The following is a 17,885-nucleotide window of genomic DNA, read 5'->3' as shown; positions in this document are numbered from 1 at the left end:
GACTGTATTCGGAGCATTGATTAGTTTTTCTTGTAAATGACAAATGATTCGTTTGTGCTAGAAGTGCCCGTACTGATTTTCCCTCTACCACAGTCAGTTACTGAGATGGATAACTATTTTGACAGGACAATTGAAAGCTGTTCGTAACTAATGATTGTTTATACTTTGATACTCTTCCGTATATTATCATAAACACGCAATGAATATACTTGTTCACTTTGCGTTAATTGTAGGAAAAACGTTATTTTAAATAATTATTGAAATTAGGCTCCCGTCTCACATACTCATAGAAAAATAATGATAAAGCAGAGACAAAATATCTTAATACATTGTCCTGTCATTTTTTAAACTTAATTTAGTTCATTAGTTTTTATGCCATCAAAAGAGTTAGTGATCACGAGCGAGATTTTTCGGTGGCATTATATATCTTCTTAACTACTCAACTATAACTTACCAATTTGATCAGCTTTTTGATCTACTTTTCACTCAACTGCCTCGAGGTGGATTCAAACCACCAACCATTGGGCTAGTCCCATAAGTTCGGCCATTTTTCTCAAAAGATATGGAATTTTTAGGTTATATTTATTATTAAGGGAACTCTTTCATTGGTTAATTTTAGGTAAATCAGTAACCAATTCGTAGTTTCGGATAATTTATTTTACCAGGTGGTAGCCAAAATTTTAAGACATGAGAAGTTAATACTACCCAAATTAAAGTTAAATTACAAAAATGCAAATTATTATGTTTAACAAAATATTTTTTTATGAAAAATATTTTATTGAAACAAACAATTAACCATTACAAATGGAGTACGATAATTCTTCCCTCAGGGGTACAGATATCAGCATGATATAGCATATCACAACATGAACCAATCACAAAATTAATATCGGCGTTAAATATCTTCATCACGAAGTGCCTGATGATGGGTTCGCACCATACAAATGGAAGTTGTTACGATGTATGACTTTCCAGGAAAAAAGCATAAACTAATCGAAGGAACTCCACGATGTACTCACGTCTATGTTTCGATGCCCCTGACCACAAATCCTTGGATTGACATTAATTGTATAATGGTGCTGTTTGTCTGTCTGCTATTGCGATAGCGTCTTGCAAATACCTAACTGGAATAGCGTTACAACCAAAGATTCGCACTATCATATCTTTTTTGAATCTGACACTTTTTTTGATCGATTTCAGAAATATACCATATAATTCTATCAATTTTTATACGATTTTTAAACCAAAAAATTCTATAAAAAAAAATGAGTTTGAAAGGTTTCAGAATACCGGAAAAAAATTGATTGGTTGTGATTCCACGGATTTTTATTGATAGAAAAATTGATCGGAATTGTGATAGTGTCGCTATATTAAAAAAATTGAGATAAAAAAATTTCGAAAAACGTTTTTTATCTTTGGTTTTAAAATGATATTTAAACGTTGCGGGGTTTAAAAAAATGATCGTGATAGTGATATTGGCGCCATCTCGATGATTTTGAGAGGTAAAAAGATAGAAAGGCAAAAAATGCCCATCTCTGGTTACAACTACAATCCGAAAATAATAATTCTAACATAAAAGCGTGTTGTTCCAGAAAATAAGGCATAGTCGATTGGAAAAAAAGAGCCGCAAATTCTTGAGAAAAGACAAACGACTCATATTTTTCATTAAACTAAAAGTCAATTATTCATTTTTATCGCACCAGAAGGAGGTTTTACCGAATCATGTCAAATTAGAAATGGAAATTTTAACTAAATGTTTTGCAACCTTGGTTGTATTAGAAATATTAATCGTTTCTGTACATACATTAATTTTAATAAATTTGTTTTCAATGTTACGCGAACCTCCAACTACCAGAGTTTAATTAAAAATAATTATCAAAGTAGCGTAGACGGAGGGAGGTTTCCGTATTAACCTCTCTCTTGAGAGTAGCTTTGACTTCCCAAAGCTTTCACCATTGTGAAATTTTAAATAGTCTGTATACCTCTTGACGACTATCTGGCTACTGATAACTCACACGTTAGTCTATTGATTAATAAACTACTCTCGTGGTCTGCTACAATGTCGGTCTCATAGCCTTCAGTCATGACGTCATATCTAATTAACTATTCAGTTAAATATCATCAAACAACCGATTTTTATGTTGAGCTTCCGTCTAGTTCGAGGTGCACTAGAGTACTAATAGAGTAAGTGTCACTATAGCATATAAAACGTAATCAGCGGTGGTCCCAGAGACTGGGCAACGTGTGGTCCTGATGGTCCTCTGCGAGGTCTTTAGTCCGACGTATGACTTAAAATAGCAACGGCTCCCAATATTCCTTGGTCAATCATCCTCTCGTGCCACCTTGGATTAATTATTTGTAACAAATAATTAATCCAAGGTGCCACGGGCGTAGGAACAGGGAGAGGGGCAAGGGTGCATTGCCCCTCCCAAACAATTTGTTGGGGGTGGAAACTAATGTAATAAAAATTTATGAAATAAAGGAACGGCTTAATAGGGCAATTATTAAACTACGGTCCTCAGTGGCGTAGCCCACCATGATATCCGCCCCGGGTGTCACCCATGCTAGCTACGCCACTTGGGGGTACAGGGGTACAATATATCCCCTTGAAATTGGAAAAGAGCGCAAAAAGCCGGTCGATTAGGAGGGCGCCAAATTTAGCATCCAAGCTGTACCCCCCTAAATCCAAAACGTTCCTACGCGCCTGACGGTCCTTAATTTTCTTAAGAAATATTGGATTTGTATCAAAATAAACTTGAAACTTACAAAAATATCTTCTATTTTTCTGTTACTTAACAATTTAAATTCATCTACAAAATTTCCAAATACCAAGAATACTAAATCTTGTCCGTTTTTGGATTTAAATTTTTATTTTTCTCAAAAGTACCAACGCTACAGTTTTGTGCAAAGGAATTTTTACACGCGGAAGACAAACGATATGTCTTTATTTTTACCATAACCTAATTAAACCTAACCTGACCTGTTGTAGCATAAATATAGCTAACCTAAGTTGGTAATTTAAGATTTACAGAACCGTTAATAATTTACTTTTCGATCTGTAACTTACCAAATCCGAAATAGCCTATTGGAGTATGAACCCACAATCGATTGCGTAATTAATATTAGCTATGATTTTCAAATATAGAAATAAAATATGAATCGGATAAATTTCATTCAAAACAATTCCATTTATTGAAACAGTATTTAATCATTTAAAAATTAATATAGTTATGTATGTTATATATAAATATACTTTAGAGAATTGACAGACTAGTCAACAATTTACTTCTTAAACCAAAATGGCTTCTGGCAATGGCCATTTTCGCAATATCCCAGCAACTGTTAAATAAACAAATAATGTCATAAATGTAGCGAAAAAAAATTGTAACACTGAAAGTTAATACAACTTGGGAGTCGGGACACTTACCCCGCATCCACCACTCCTGTTCACAACGTCGGTCGTACCATCTTTGTTTTTGCATTTCAACTGGCACTGTAACGGAGTAACACATTATTATCACTAATAATTATGTTCAATTACATTTTAAACCTTTTTATTTTGGTTCATTATTGAAAATTACTCCTACCAAAAAGCTCGATTAACAACCAACCGATTCCTTAGGCTACGCTGAGCTTTACGCCTGACCTGGGTGGTGGTTATACAATAGGTTCTTTATAGAATATCTTTAACTAAATCCAGGTCTGTAAATTCCTAGTTTTTTAAAAGTTTTCCTTGGTAAAGGGGAGCATTGTGGGGAAGATCACCTCACTCTTAAAACAGTGACGATTTTAAAAGATTTTAAATTAAAGTGACAAGATACTTCATGACTAAAAGTGGTTTATTTACTAAATAAACAATTTTTAGTCATGAAGTATCTTGTCACTTTTATTTAAAAACTTTTAAAATAGTATAAAGCCATAACTCGTAAGATTTTTAAAATTCAAGAGTGACGATGTTTCTAGTATCAAGTAACAAGATGATTAATTGGAAATTTACCTCTGACTTTTTAATCTCTGACATTGGCTTGGAAGTTTTCGATTTGCAAGTTTCAATGTCCTGGTTGCTGGTGCATTTTGAATTCAAACATTGCTGTAAAGGACAATTTAATGTAAAGGTTACGCGACAACAAGCTTGAAACCTACTGGCTTCACGTTTCTATTTTATAGCTTTCAATACGCTAACCCCACTCCCCACAAGGTTGCTAAAATTCTACTAGAGATTCAACAGCAGATAGCAGACGAAAGTTTTATAAATGCAATATTGCCATCTCGAGATTCCTTGCTGAATGACTATCTAGCAGACGCCTCTTTCTAGTGTCCTGGAAGCCTCAGACCATTTACATGCAAATGGACTCGTAACGGCACACTAAATTTGTTAGTCAACTTACGACAGCGGATATATTTAGGCGGCCCCATCATTTGTCCGTTAACGTAAGCTTTTAAGATACATTTTTAATATAGTTATGCATAATAATTCTTAAATATTTAATACTTAAACTAAACTTAATTTATCAATACCTTAAAACGCTCTTATTAGTAATAATTATAATATTAAATATTTTAACTAATTAGTAATTTACGAAGCGTTTTCAAAACTTAATGAAATTAACCACAGATCACTCGACATTTAAAAAATTATCCGCATTTCCCCATGGCAGCGTTGGATACTCGTGGTCTGATTGTCAGCATTGCTAAATTGAAAATAATATTTCGTCAATAGCTCTAGGGATGGCACCATAATTTTCAGTTCCCGTGTGTTAATCTTCCAAGAGGGTGGGATCGTCTGATTAAAACCCCGAAAAGTGTGTCTTACTTACCATTTCGGGATCGCAGCTCTCTCCATCGAACATAGCGAAGTAGTCGTCGTCAATATACCTGATGAAATCCATTTTAAAATTGAAGAGTTTTAGTTTCCTGACTAAGGCGCATCTGGCTGTACATTTGCCTCCGAACAATCCAGACATTTGCTAAATGCAAATAGAAAATGCTCAACATCATCGTCACTTCAAATCCTATTTCACTTAAAGGGACTAGAAAGCGTTTTCAAAATTGATGGGCAGTTACAGTGGCGGATTAACTAACACCCGGGCCATATTGGCTTTGCTAAGACCCTTTGGATCATGCTCCCTCTAGCCTTGTCTCTGGAAGAACTTTCGAGCTTGTTCTCTCTTGGGGCCTAGATCATTTGATCTGTGTCTTTATCTCTAGCCCAGTATAGGGGCTTGGATCATATGATCTTGCTCTTTCTCTCTAGCCTCGTCTTGGGGCCTGGATCATATGATCTTATTCTTTCTTTCTAGCCTCCTATTGGGGCCTGGATCATATGATCTTGCTCTTAACCTATAGCCTCGTCTCGGGGCCGGGATCATTTGGTTTTGCTCTTTCTTTCTAGCCTCCTATTGGAGCCTGGATCAAATGATCTTGCCCTTTCTTTCTAGCCTCCTCCACGGAACATTTTATCTTGCTCTCTCTATAGCAATCGAAAATCGTTGGAATCAATAAGTTGATTCCAAAGGTCAGTGGGTTGAAATTCCATGGCATCTATCTTGTGAAAACACCCGTCTCTGAGGCCCACCCGCGGATCTCTCCTGGGTCCATTCCTGTTATGAGGACTATTTGTTCCTGAATCTATTGGAGGCACGTTATTCGTCGGGGAACAACCCGCGCCCTTATTTGCGCCATTGATTCCCCTTCTTCCCCTCCTTCATAGCATCGTTTGCTCCGCCGTCTTTTCGCCCACTCCCCAACCAATATTAGCACCAATATTTTTATTTAACAATGGACAACTCTATCTGTTGAACTGTAATCTTTTAAGAAATAATTGAAAATGAACTTTATTAAACCTATTAATATCAAATCAGATAATTGCCATGGTAACGAAAAAATAGCGCGTTCGCGTCCCAATCAAATGATTTAGAAGTCACTGTGAGCGCGTGAATTTTTTATTCATTCATAAGAAGTTACGTTCGCCGAGAAAGATTTTTAATTTCGGCCGCGTGCCGATGTTTATGAATGAAACGGCTAATTTACGTTAAGGTATTAAAATGTATTGTTAAATTAGGGGTCGTCCATACATCAATTGTTTCGTAACTTCGAAACGGTGGCCTAAATCGGAAAAATGCCATAGAACATTTTCGACTTAAAATAATCTGTAGAACCCGTAGACGCTCGGTCCTACCACCATTTTGGAAACACCCTGTATAATCCGTCAAACCTATATAAATCATTTGTTTTTGGCTTAAACTGGTTTTCCAGACGCGGATTTTATATCAGATAGAAAATGTTTGAACGCCATTGCTCTACAACAGATTTCAATTTGAAAAGTGCTTTAAATTTAAATATAATATAAAACTCCAGTATATTGCATTTAGGCTGAAAAATGTGGCGAAATATTGGGTCAAAAGCTTGCTCCTCAACATTGGTCGTTAGTATAATTTCATATAGTTTTCAAGAACTAAACTGAACGGCCTCTATGACCGATTAACCTTCAAAAGGTATTTGTTGGGGTGGCGGAGTGGTTAGCATTTTCGCCTGGCAGCAAGAGGAGCCGGATTCAATCCCAGCTTGTGGAACTAGGTGATAACTCGGAACCACTCATTCTGCGTTGAGTTTGCAAGTTCTATCCCTACTGGTTAAAAGGGTTTATCCTTTCCATAAAAACTTGTTGAGGTTAACGGTAATAGTTAGTGTAGGAAGCTGTTGGCTCGCGTGTCATGAAGGGCTGGCCACCACCCTCCTACGCATTGTAACCCGGTCCCCTGTTTATAAGCATTAAAAGTCGTTAGATGACTTAGGCCTAAATTGGTGCCTTGGGGACTAGCTTAGCTGATTATTATTATTATTATTTACAATTGCTCGGACAACGCTGTTGGGGTATTTCCTTTGGCAGATTTCCGTTGAATTCTTGGCATCGGGGATTGCTGTTGTACTAGGACTTTTGCTTGATGATTTGGATGTCTGGGTATCGGACGAAGATGAAGCTGTGGTAGTCTGGGCATCCGAGGAAGATGAAGCTGGGGTAGTCTGGGCATCTGACGAAGATGAAGCTGGGGTAGTCTGGGCATCTGACGAAGATGAAGCTGTGGTAGTCTGGGCATCCGACGAAGATGAAGCTGTGGTAGTCTGGGCATCCGACGAAGATGAAGCTGTGATAGTCTGGGCATCCGAGGAAGATGAAGCTTGGGTGGTTTCCGGGTTTATTGGTTCTTGACCTAATTACAACAGAAATTATTAGTTATTTTAAAGCCACGGTGCCCAAATGGTCGATCTTAAGCAAATGTCGATCGTGACCTTCAAAATGGTGCTCTCCACCTTCAAAATCACTATCCAAAAAATACACCTATTATAAAATATTTACCTTGTAACCATTAGATTAAATATAATTTTGCGTATCAAAATCCAATGTATTTTCTTAGTATTTCGTTTATCTCCTAGTAAGCAAATCTTTTGTTTCCAGTTATTTGGTCAAACATGCGTCGAACCTGACCAATATTATCGACAAACTGAGATGAGCAAATGATAATTTCCGGGAAAACTAGGATATCCGGGCTAGTGCTGCGAACCCAATCTCAGATCTCCGTTATCTGAACGGAGGATATAATTACGATAGATCAGTTTTCAGATAATCCGCAAATTACCAGATTAGTGGATATGCATTAAAAAGCAAACTAGACAGTTTAAAACCGAAAGCAAATCAGACAGTTTAAACCGCGGGGTCTGCGGGGGCACTATTTACGCCACTGGAAATTTCGGGTCGCATTTCAGATAGCCCATCCCATTCCATCACGTGACTCAGGCATACTAGAACTTTCGAACATAAAATAAAACTCTGGCATAGCCCCAGTTTCCCAAAACACGTGATTATGTACCCCCACCCTCAAAATTCAAACTTTTCCCTGCTCCATTATGAAAATAACTGAAAACGACCAAATATTTTTCGAAAATTAGTAATCTGCTGTACAAAGGTTTTACGACAGACTAATCCGCTCGTTTGAAACCTACCCGAAAAGCTTTAAATTTAAACCACTTTACACAATTCTAGAAAGGCTAATAGATATTTGTTACTCACACAAAGCCAAAGCCACTAGCCCCAAAACGAAGATTGCGGTGAATCTCGGCATTTCGAAGCGAGAGCAGTAAGGTAATTAGCTGAGAAACTGCGAACACTTTCGGTTTGGAACTTTCAATGCCCGACGGACCCTCTTATATACGAAAAAATGTAAGAAATGGCTATTAATAAATGTCTAATGTGTTTCGAATTACTGTCAATTTTTCTTTTTTCCGAATGCAATTGGACATAGATTTAAGTGACAGTCCCCATTGATATTTTGTCGACAGGTCTGGTTTGCGATAGACAGAGCGCCATTGAAATATTTTGTAGAACGCTCCAAGTTGTTTTCGTCGATAAAATACGTTACCTGAGTTTTATCAATTTTATTGACGGAACAATTGGGTGCCATATGTTTCGGTGATTGGGGACAATGCAAATACGAAGATGATTTAAAAATGAATTTTAACAGTGCCTAAGCTTCAAGGATTTTTCTGCCTGTTTGATCTGGCTGGTGATATTTCCTAATACAAGACCAAAGACGCTTGTTAATGTAAATTAAAAATGTTTTGTTTCGCATAGATATTAATTAATAATATAATCAAAGATAATAAGGCACTCGTACCGTAAATTCGAAATCACTGTGAGACGGTAAAATAAATGGGGGTGGGATTTTTAACCGTCACTGACACTGCTAGCTAGGGAGGGAACACTGGATTGGTTCGTATTTGAGCATGCGCAGAGACCGATTTATGCCTATCGCTGAGAAAAAATAACTATATCATGTTTCTCCATGGAGCACGTGGCACCTAGGAGCAGTTTGTTTTGTGAAAAGCTCTCAGTAAAAATATTATACACTTATGGTAATAGTGACAAAAACTATTACTTGGAAAATATTTTCTGGGTGCGCTACGTAATACGGTGTTCAAAATTAGTATTTGGTAAAAAGAACGCGGTAGATTAGGAATATTAAAGGGATTCCTCACTCACAACAGGGGGAGGCATAGGGGTAACATAAAATCAGGCTTGCAGCATGCTTCAAAACCAGTTTTTTTGTGACCCCTGTGCCTTCCCCTATTGTGAGGGATTGATCCCTTTAATGTTGATAGCCCTATGTAACGTGGAGTTAAAGTCACTTGCTCTTGGTGCCAACTAGGAGCAACAAACACAGCACCACACACAAGGTGAACGCAACCCGTCAAAAATCGTGCATTTTCTTGTGTACAGTTGTCATTGGTTAGACGCTTTAGCGCCTGCTGACGTCGGAAGGGCAAAACTCGGAAATTGTCTTCCCCCCCCCCCCCACCCGTAAAACGTTCAGCGTAAAGGTTCGTCCAATGAAATTTGTACACAACACTGCGTTAGCGTGTTTAAAGGCAAGCTGCGTTCTCCTTGCGTTTGTTGCTCCTAGGTGGCACCATCTAAGTAATCTGATCGTTCTATTATAAATAAAAGCTTGACCAAATGATCGTTTAACCGTAAATTTAGGTATAACTTGGAATTAGTTAAATAAAAACGTAAATTATTTATTGAAATGAATCATCATAGACGTGGAAAACGGAAGAAATTACCTCACTGGCAATTGAAGTTTATTCAAATGAAATTGAATCTTTTTAAATACTATCGAAATGTATCGTCCTAGTGATAGTAAACTTTACATCGGATTTCTGAGCATTCGAGATAAGAAAATCAATGGCGCAGTTAGTAAAAGGAAAAGTTATATCATTCGCGTACAGAAAATGCGAGAGAAAATGTAAGACTAACATGCAGCAGAAGTTTCTACCATAGATCTTTAATTGATTCCCATAACCATGAGGTAGCCAGGGGGCACAGGGGGCACATGCCCCCCTCCCGAAAAAGTTAAAATACTAAAACTTTGGCAAAACAATTGGGTAAAATTGATAAAATTGGTTAAAATCGATAAAAAAATGGGTAGAATCGATAAAATCGTAAGGGTTTACAATCCTTGTTTTTACGTAGATAAAGTTTAACTTGAGTTGTGAAAAAGCATTTTGGTTGGCATGGAAAAACCGAATGGCCATTAAAACTTTTCCCTTTAGGAGCTTTCAAGGTACATACATGAAGGTCTACTCAACCCCCGAGTTTGAAAGAAATCGGGGAGAAACACCTCGGGATGTCTCCTTGTTAGTCTCATCGAAAGTGTGTGGTCGTTGTAAAAACTTAACACTTGGGTGAAACATAACTATAAACTTATGGTTTTAGTTCAACAGGAGTAACAATGAGTATTACAGTAAAAAACTATGTTCCACTTTTTAACACAATTCTAATAAGGAGTAAGTTAAAGGGGCACAGAAACATTTGTTAAAGCAGCCCGAATTTCAGGTAACTCCGCCCCTTTCGTACATCGTGATAGCAGATCTAACGCGTGATAATTTAGTAGTTTTCAAGCCCTATATTCCGAAATTTAAACGATTATACGGTCCTTTAAATACCAGTTGATTGGTTGTGTTAACATAAAAATATTGTGGAAGGTTACTGGAAATTGTGTATCACGCAGCGGGAAGCTTTTCGAACGACACTTTTAATTGTGAGTGAGATTGTCAACCCCGATGCCACTCAAATGCGTCTGGGCAACAAGCTCCTTTGTATTTTCAGTTCTTTGACAAATATCCTAAAGAGGAATAATACATACAGGGTGTTTCAAAAGGTTATGCAAAAATTTTAAGGAGTTATAAGGGTGAGTTGATGCCTGTTTCCATTTTCCTACGATGAGTTAAAAGAGCGCCAGAGAGCTTCAAAGTGTATCCTACTAGCCCCTGGCAGTAGGCTGCAACAAGCGCAAAACCAAGCAGCAGGGAAACGCGGTCATTAAGTTTTGGGTTCGTGTGATAGGTAAAAAAGGACTTTGTAAACAAATCGAGCGTAAAAAAGTAAACTTAAACAGTATTTAAAGTTCTTTCAAACTGCAACAATTTAGTTCACTTCGGAAGAACTGGCGGATATTCATTTCGTGTATGGACTAGCGGATGGAGATGCTTTGGCTGCTCAACGTCTCTACCAGGAAAGGTACCCGAACCGGCGCATCCGCCTCTCACGGACTTTTACCAATGTACATCTTCGATTACGTGAGACAGGCACAATCTAGGTACGTTACTTATTTTTTTACTTGAACTGCTCCGCGACTGGTTCGATACAAACGTATTGTTCGTTTTACAGAACAAATTCATCGTACCCCGGAAATCCGCATTTCCCTGCTGCTTGGTTTTGCGCTTGTTGCAGCCTACTTCCAGGGGCTAGTAGGCCACACTTTGAAGCTCTCTGGCACTCTTTTAACTCATCCCAGGAAAATGGGGAAAAACATGCATACTTCTCAAGCCACCCCCTACAACTCCTTAAACGTTTTGCATAACCTTTTGAAACACGCTGTGAATGAAAAATATATTACTTTTTAAGGGTCTTTTTTCTAGTTAATCTTTTGGATTCGAAAAAATTAGGTGAAAATTCCACGAAATTTAAATTTGAGAACAACATTAGGCTAATCATAGAATAAAAAACCCTTTTCTTTTTTCGGAAAAATACGGAAACGTTTCCGGGAAAAAAGCCCTGGTAGTTTTCCGACTTCCAACTATAGAAAGAACTATTCACTAAAACATTATTATGATTATCTCTAAAAAAACTATTTGTATCTCCAACATTATCTATTTAACTCATTCTCTCAAATTCCACGCAAAAGATTACATTTAGTAAGAGTCGAGATTCCAAATAACTTGTAACGAATTTAGCGTAGAGTATCTCACTAACATATTGAGTGGAAGGTCCTATGGCAGCGCATGAAACATTAACCCTAACGGGCCAACTTGTTTTCGATGCGTGAATTAATATAGTCCGAAGTGCGATAATTTTGATTTTACATTTATAAGAGTATAAACCGACTTTTTTATCCAGATTTTGTATATAACCCTTAGGTTAACTTGTTTATTTCACTAGCGAATAAGTAGATTAGTCCATAATTAAAAGGGATAATATAGCTAAAGCCTAAACAAATTTGAAGAAATTTAAAAACTTACTAATAGCTCGTACCGATAGGTCTTCGAGTCAACAAAAAGACGCGAAACTCGGACCAAATAGATCTTCGAGAGAAAAACTAAATAAAATAAAATAAAATAGCCAGAAAATCCAACGGTAGACCGGTTTCGTCCTATTTGGGACTCGTCAGTACCGTGCGGGAAATCTGGCTCGCGACTATAACACCGAATAGAGAAACTTAGCCTAATTATTAAAAATTTCAAAACGAGTTGCATAGCAACGGAAAGCCGAATAGGGGGAGAGTGGTGGAGATTAGTATATACGCAGTGTTAAGTTAAAAGGAACCACCTATGGACTGCATTGTAAATGATTATATCGGTATTAAAGTCGCAAGCAAGATTTCCCGCACGGTACTGACGACTCCCAAATAGGACGAAACCGGTCTACCGGTGGAATTTCTGGCTATTTAATTTAATTTAGGGTCAGTCCCCCTATTATCGGACAACTTATATAAAATTCATTTTTAAACTAAGGTAAACAGCAGAGAGCCTTTTTTAAACCTCAGAACTATGGAATATGGAACATTATTGACTAGATGCTTTTGAAATTGTTTTTAAAAAAATATGTAAATTAGTGCTAAATTGAAAAATTAATTGGCTAGTACGAGTACCTATTATCGGACATTTGGATAATGAATCGGACACCACTGGTCCTTTTATCGGACGATGTACGTTTGGTTGAAAATTGGTTCTGACACTAGGAGCTAAGAACCGGACACATGAACTTAAGTTTCGGACACCGGTGACTTTCAACCGGACAAAGGGCCCTTAAGACCGGACATTGTCTACATTTCCACTGGTTCTGACTTCATCTAGCGTGTTTCGGGCCCTGTTAATAATAGAGCTTCGATACTGGTCCTAGACATCACCGGGTTTCATTGCGGGTCCTCTTAATAAATGAGCTTCTTTAAGGCCCTGTACAACATCGGGCTTCGCTGCGGGCCCTATTAATAATAGCTCTTCATACCGATATCATGGGAACTCGTTACGAGCCCCGGTATCAGCAGAACGTTTTATGGGCCCCTAGAAAGCTTTAAGCATCGTTGCAGGCCCCAGATTTTATCGAACCTTGTTATCGGGCCCCAGAAATCAATTAAATCGTAAAGGGCCCCACATAGCATTAAACCTCATTACGGGCCCCAGATAGCATCAAACCTCATTACGGGCCCCAGATAGCATCAAACCTCATTACGGGCCCCAGATAGCATCAAACCTAATTACCAACCCCAGATATCAATTAACCTCGTTACGGGCTCTAGAAGGCATCGGTCCTATATTTTGGCCCCTAGACATCATCGAGCCTCGATAATTCACCTCGGATTACAGGTATTTCGATGTAAAATGATCTGGTTCACACTTCTCAGTTGTAACTAATCTAATCGTTCTAGTAATAACTTTTAATGACCTTGACGACTTGGTTCAAGGTCATTGTATTTTCGTTATTCAGTGCCCCCCTAAGCGAGCTATGCCACATGAAGAGTTTAGGTTTTTCGTGAATTTCAATATCTCTCGTGCCATGGTAGTGTCCTAAAGTTAAACAAAGACCAAATATTCTAGAGGGAGGTCGTTATCTGGGGGGTTTCACCCCTCTGACGTCGGAAAATGTCCTCCCCCCTTATTTAACTTTATTTAATGAATCGGTTCCCGTTTATTTTCCCTTGTTTATAATATTTTTACGTTAAATCCTTATTTCCCTGAACTAATATTCATGATAGATGTCTCACAGGCAATCCGAAAATTAGTGTAAGACGTGTCCGATAATAGGGTTTTAATTACAATACGTAATCGAATTGTTTCTTTGCAATAAGAAAACGCAAAGCCATTTTTACTATAAAAATTTATAGTGAAATATTCAGTCTTTTCATTGATACCAAGAATGTATAATTAACAACTACTTAAGCACTTGAAAATAATATCCAAAAACCGGAGGGAAAGTAATTTCCTCTCCCCCTTCTTAATTTAAAACAAAGAAAACTTAGTGACCCCGGTTCGATGCTGCTTTCTTCTTGCTACAGGGGCCGGCGCCCCTGTTAACTATTCTGAAATATAAATGGAGATACAACCTATAGAAAAATGTATTTTGTTTGGTTTTTCTTTCACGGGATTTTTTTGTATAATATTAAAAAGAATTCTGTCCGATAATAGGAGTGTCCGATAATAGGGGGACTGACCCTAATTTAGTTTTTCACTCGAAGATCTATTTGGTCCGAGATTCGCGTCTTTTTGTTGGCTCGAAGACCTATCGGTACGAGCTATTAGTAAGTTTTTAAATTTCTTCAAATTTGTTTAGGGTTTAGCTTTATTATCCCTTTTCATAATGGACTAATCTACTTATTCGCTAATTACATAATCCTTTACAATGCAGTCCATAGGTGGTTCCTTTTAACTTAACATTGTTTATTTCACGACTCGAAAACAAGATGTTGCGTACCAAAGTGTTCACAAGTTTCTCTGTTAGCCTATAGAAATTAGTGACAAAATTGAAGTTTTTCAAAGTAAATACACAGATATTTTAAAACTGGAAAACTGATATGTTAAACATGTATATATGACCAAGTTCCAAATTTTTTTATTTATGATTGCCTAAATTTTGTAAACAATACAAATATTTTGAATAATCGAAATTTAAGCACATTTAAGCTTCAGTTTAGTTTTTTTTTTCGAATATTGATAAAATAAATAGATATCTGAGCTGTGCACTAGTTTATAGGGAACATCATATTGAGTTCAAATGCCAAGTGACCCGCGCTTCGGTTTGTCGCGGCTGAGAGCTTGACCACTTCCTCTAATGCTCGAATTTCGATTAATTTTTATCCATGAATAAAATAAGCTCGGCGATATTTAAATAATATTTATTTAAATAACCAATAGTTGAATAAAAATTGTAAAATGTTTGAATAATCGAAAGTGAATAAGCCTATTATTTAAATAAATGCCACTTCTATTCAAATAAATGCTTGGTTGCGCAAAAAACCATAATTAAATAAGTTAAAATGATATTCTTTTTACCAACGGTTTTTAAATAAATCGGAAAATTTGTGGATAATGAATAAACAATTCCGAGCACTAGAAATGTCCTACTTGATTTAGGGTCGGCCCGACGTCGTATGTTCGACTTCTGCCGACTCTAAATGTTCGTCGTATGTACCCCGAAACATCGGTGGGCCGACTTGGTAATAAGTCTTATTTTCGACCCAAAAATTACTTAAAGGTGTTAGAACCAGACGAGTGGTGTTTAAGAATTAAAGAAAAATAAGTTAGTCGAAAGGTGTGAAGAGAAAGATTTTTAGTTTCATCTTTGCATGAAACTTTTTCAATAAAATTTATTTAAGTAATTACCTTGATAGGTGCACACTATGACTGAAACGATTACGGCAATCGCTGTAATCATTTCGTAGTAGCCATGTAATCACTTCATGACTGGTTTCATTGGCTTGAATTTCATTGCATTGCATCATGAAGGAATAGTAAGGAGGGGAAATGATTGGTCTGGACTGGCTAGGCATTGTAATTCCTCTTCCCTGTGGGGCCGTTAAAATAAAGGGGGATCTCGTGGTAGACTTTTAACACGTGACACGGAAAACTGAACTCAGTGTAGCCATCTATCGGACGGTGTTTATTCTGATTCTGTAAACAAGAAAAGCGCGGGAGAGCCAGGAGAAAATTAAGACAAGACTTATGTATAAATATTAAATACAAGAAAACGTGAAAAGTTAACAAAGTTTAAATAATTTATTTCAAGAAATTTGTAAATTGTTTTAGCGCGTTAACAAGTGGTTTTTTAATAAAAAAAAATCTGAAATGGGAAGGTACCTTTATCTTTCTTTTTCTGTTGGGCCTTAGTTATTTTCTTAACTATTATTTTACAATAACTGTGATCCAATATCATGAAAGATTCAAACTTACCACGTGATTTGCAACGGATTTAAATGTATATTCTTATTAATAGAGGACGCGATCTACCGATCGAGTGTAAAAAAGTCTAAAAATAACTCCTGCTCGAAAGCTCGAAAAAAATATATTTTTAATGTACTTAATTAAATATTTTTAAACCAGTCCTGAAGTATCTTGTCTTTTAAAATCATATTATTTCTAAAGTACTATTCTCAACTATGACTATCAAAAAACTTAAAGTGAATGATTAAATAATCCCCATTTAAAAACCTACGACCATGTAAAAATCACCAATAAGCGCGTTAAATATATTCATAATTACATAGTTACAATGTTTCACCTAGGAGCAACAAACACAGCACCCCACACAAGAACGCAACCCGTCAAAAGTCGTGCATTATCTTGTGTCCTTTTTCATTAGTTAGTCGCATTATCGCCTGCTGCCGTCGGAAGGGGAAAATTCGGAAATTGTCTCCCCCCCCCCCGGCCCGTAATACGTTCAGCGTAAAGGCTTGTCCAATGAAATTTGTACACAACACTGCGTTAGCGTGTTTAAAGGCTAGCTGCGTTCTCATTGTGTTTGTTGCTAATAGGTTTCACACAGCGCCAAGTTGGTCTAAACTTCGTAATTATTATTTTTTCGTACGTGAACGACATTGCGATAATAAAACAAAAATTTGTCATCGTTTAATCAACTGTAAGTGCCACATTCAGTCAATGTCGTAACGCGGGAAGTTGCAGGTGGCAATTACATTAGCTACCATGCGTTAATCTGAAATAAGCTCACTTTCTGTCTGTCGTTTTACAATGCATTGAGATTAGTTTCATGCGTAAACTATCTGGTTTTCATTTTATTTCGATTGTATAAATTGTTTTGGTCTTAGGTAACTTGTTAAAATGTTCCCGGAAATTCGTCATAGCACTGCCAACTTAGATAACGCGCTTCCGCGATCGGGGTTGGCCGTGGCCAAAACATAGCGGCTGCATCACTAACGTTCAGGCACTAAGCCTAGGTTAAAAAAGTGTTCTAGTCTAAGTCTTAACATCACTATCACAATAATAATACTAACATCCGAGCCGTGGTTAAATTAAGTTTAACAAATTAATCTTTTATTTCTATTAAAAAAGTATAAATACTTAGAAACATAACTTACCACAAAATTTTAAGTATGACTTTTTTTCAAAGTTAAACTTTTAACGATTTATTTAATGAAACTGGAAGTCGCTGCTCAACGGTAAACTTTAAAGCAATTTTACAACCACGTGACAATTGTTTAAAGTTTCTACCGTTTGATGGCGCTCAAATGTTTCAAGAAAGAAATTTTACCCAGTATACCTTGCAATTTATGCTATCGCCTATTGATCTGATAAAATTTTAAACTAAATGCGAGTAATCTGATTTTTGATCTATCGTAATTATTACGTTGGAAACACAACCTTTGATTTAACTTTTGCAGCACATACACTATACATGTATTACACTATACATGTATTACACTATACATGTATTACACTACTTACAAATGTTATATCTGTGAGAAAGAGATCAGTCACACCGGGACGTCATTTCAGGATTTTTCAGGAGGAGGCAGAACTTGATCTCCGGAAAACCGTTTTTTAAAGGGCAAAAACGCGTCAAATTTAAAATGTTTTTGGATTTTTAATCGAAATAGTTATTGCATAATTGCTAGTGATTTTCAAGATAATAGACAGAACAAAACTTTTTCCCGAGATATTCCTTGTACTTCATCCGATTCTGAGTTGGTATTAGAAAAATTCGTGTACTTTTTAAGCTCATAAAACTCAAAGGGGTAGGGCAATGCTCCCTCTTGCCCACCCATTTGACGTTCCAGAAGTCAGAGCCGAGGCCATTCAATTTTTCCAGCAAGAGGCGGCTC

General features: G+C 36.9%; 1 protein-coding gene across 1 annotated transcript; it reads right to left on the bottom strand.

Moving 5' to 3' along the window:
* Nucleotides 1–3,168: 3,168 nt before the first annotated feature.
* On the bottom strand, nt 3,169–8,185 carry LOC149962859 (uncharacterized). The gene is made up of 6 exons (XM_090180231.1): nt 8,069–8,185; nt 6,850–7,211; nt 4,818–4,967; nt 3,998–4,090; nt 3,428–3,493; nt 3,169–3,339 (listed from the first exon to the last, which is right to left on the bottom strand). The coding sequence occupies exons 1-6, from the start codon at nt 8,118–8,120 to the stop codon at nt 3,283–3,285; spliced, it is 780 nt and encodes a 259-aa protein (XP_090036357.1). The 5' UTR covers nt 8,121–8,185; the 3' UTR covers nt 3,169–3,282.
* Between the last annotated feature and the right edge of the window lie 9,700 nt (nt 8,186–17,885).

Source organism: Leiobunum rupestre, chromosome 1 (assembly GCF_980474605.1).
Source record: "Leiobunum rupestre chromosome 1, qqLeiRupe1.1.hap1, whole genome shotgun sequence".
In the NCBI taxonomy this organism is placed as follows: Eukaryota; Metazoa; Arthropoda; class Arachnida; order Opiliones; family Sclerosomatidae; genus Leiobunum; species Leiobunum rupestre.
Note: the sequence above shows the minus strand (reverse complement) of the source record. Positions and strands in the feature narration are given on the sequence as shown.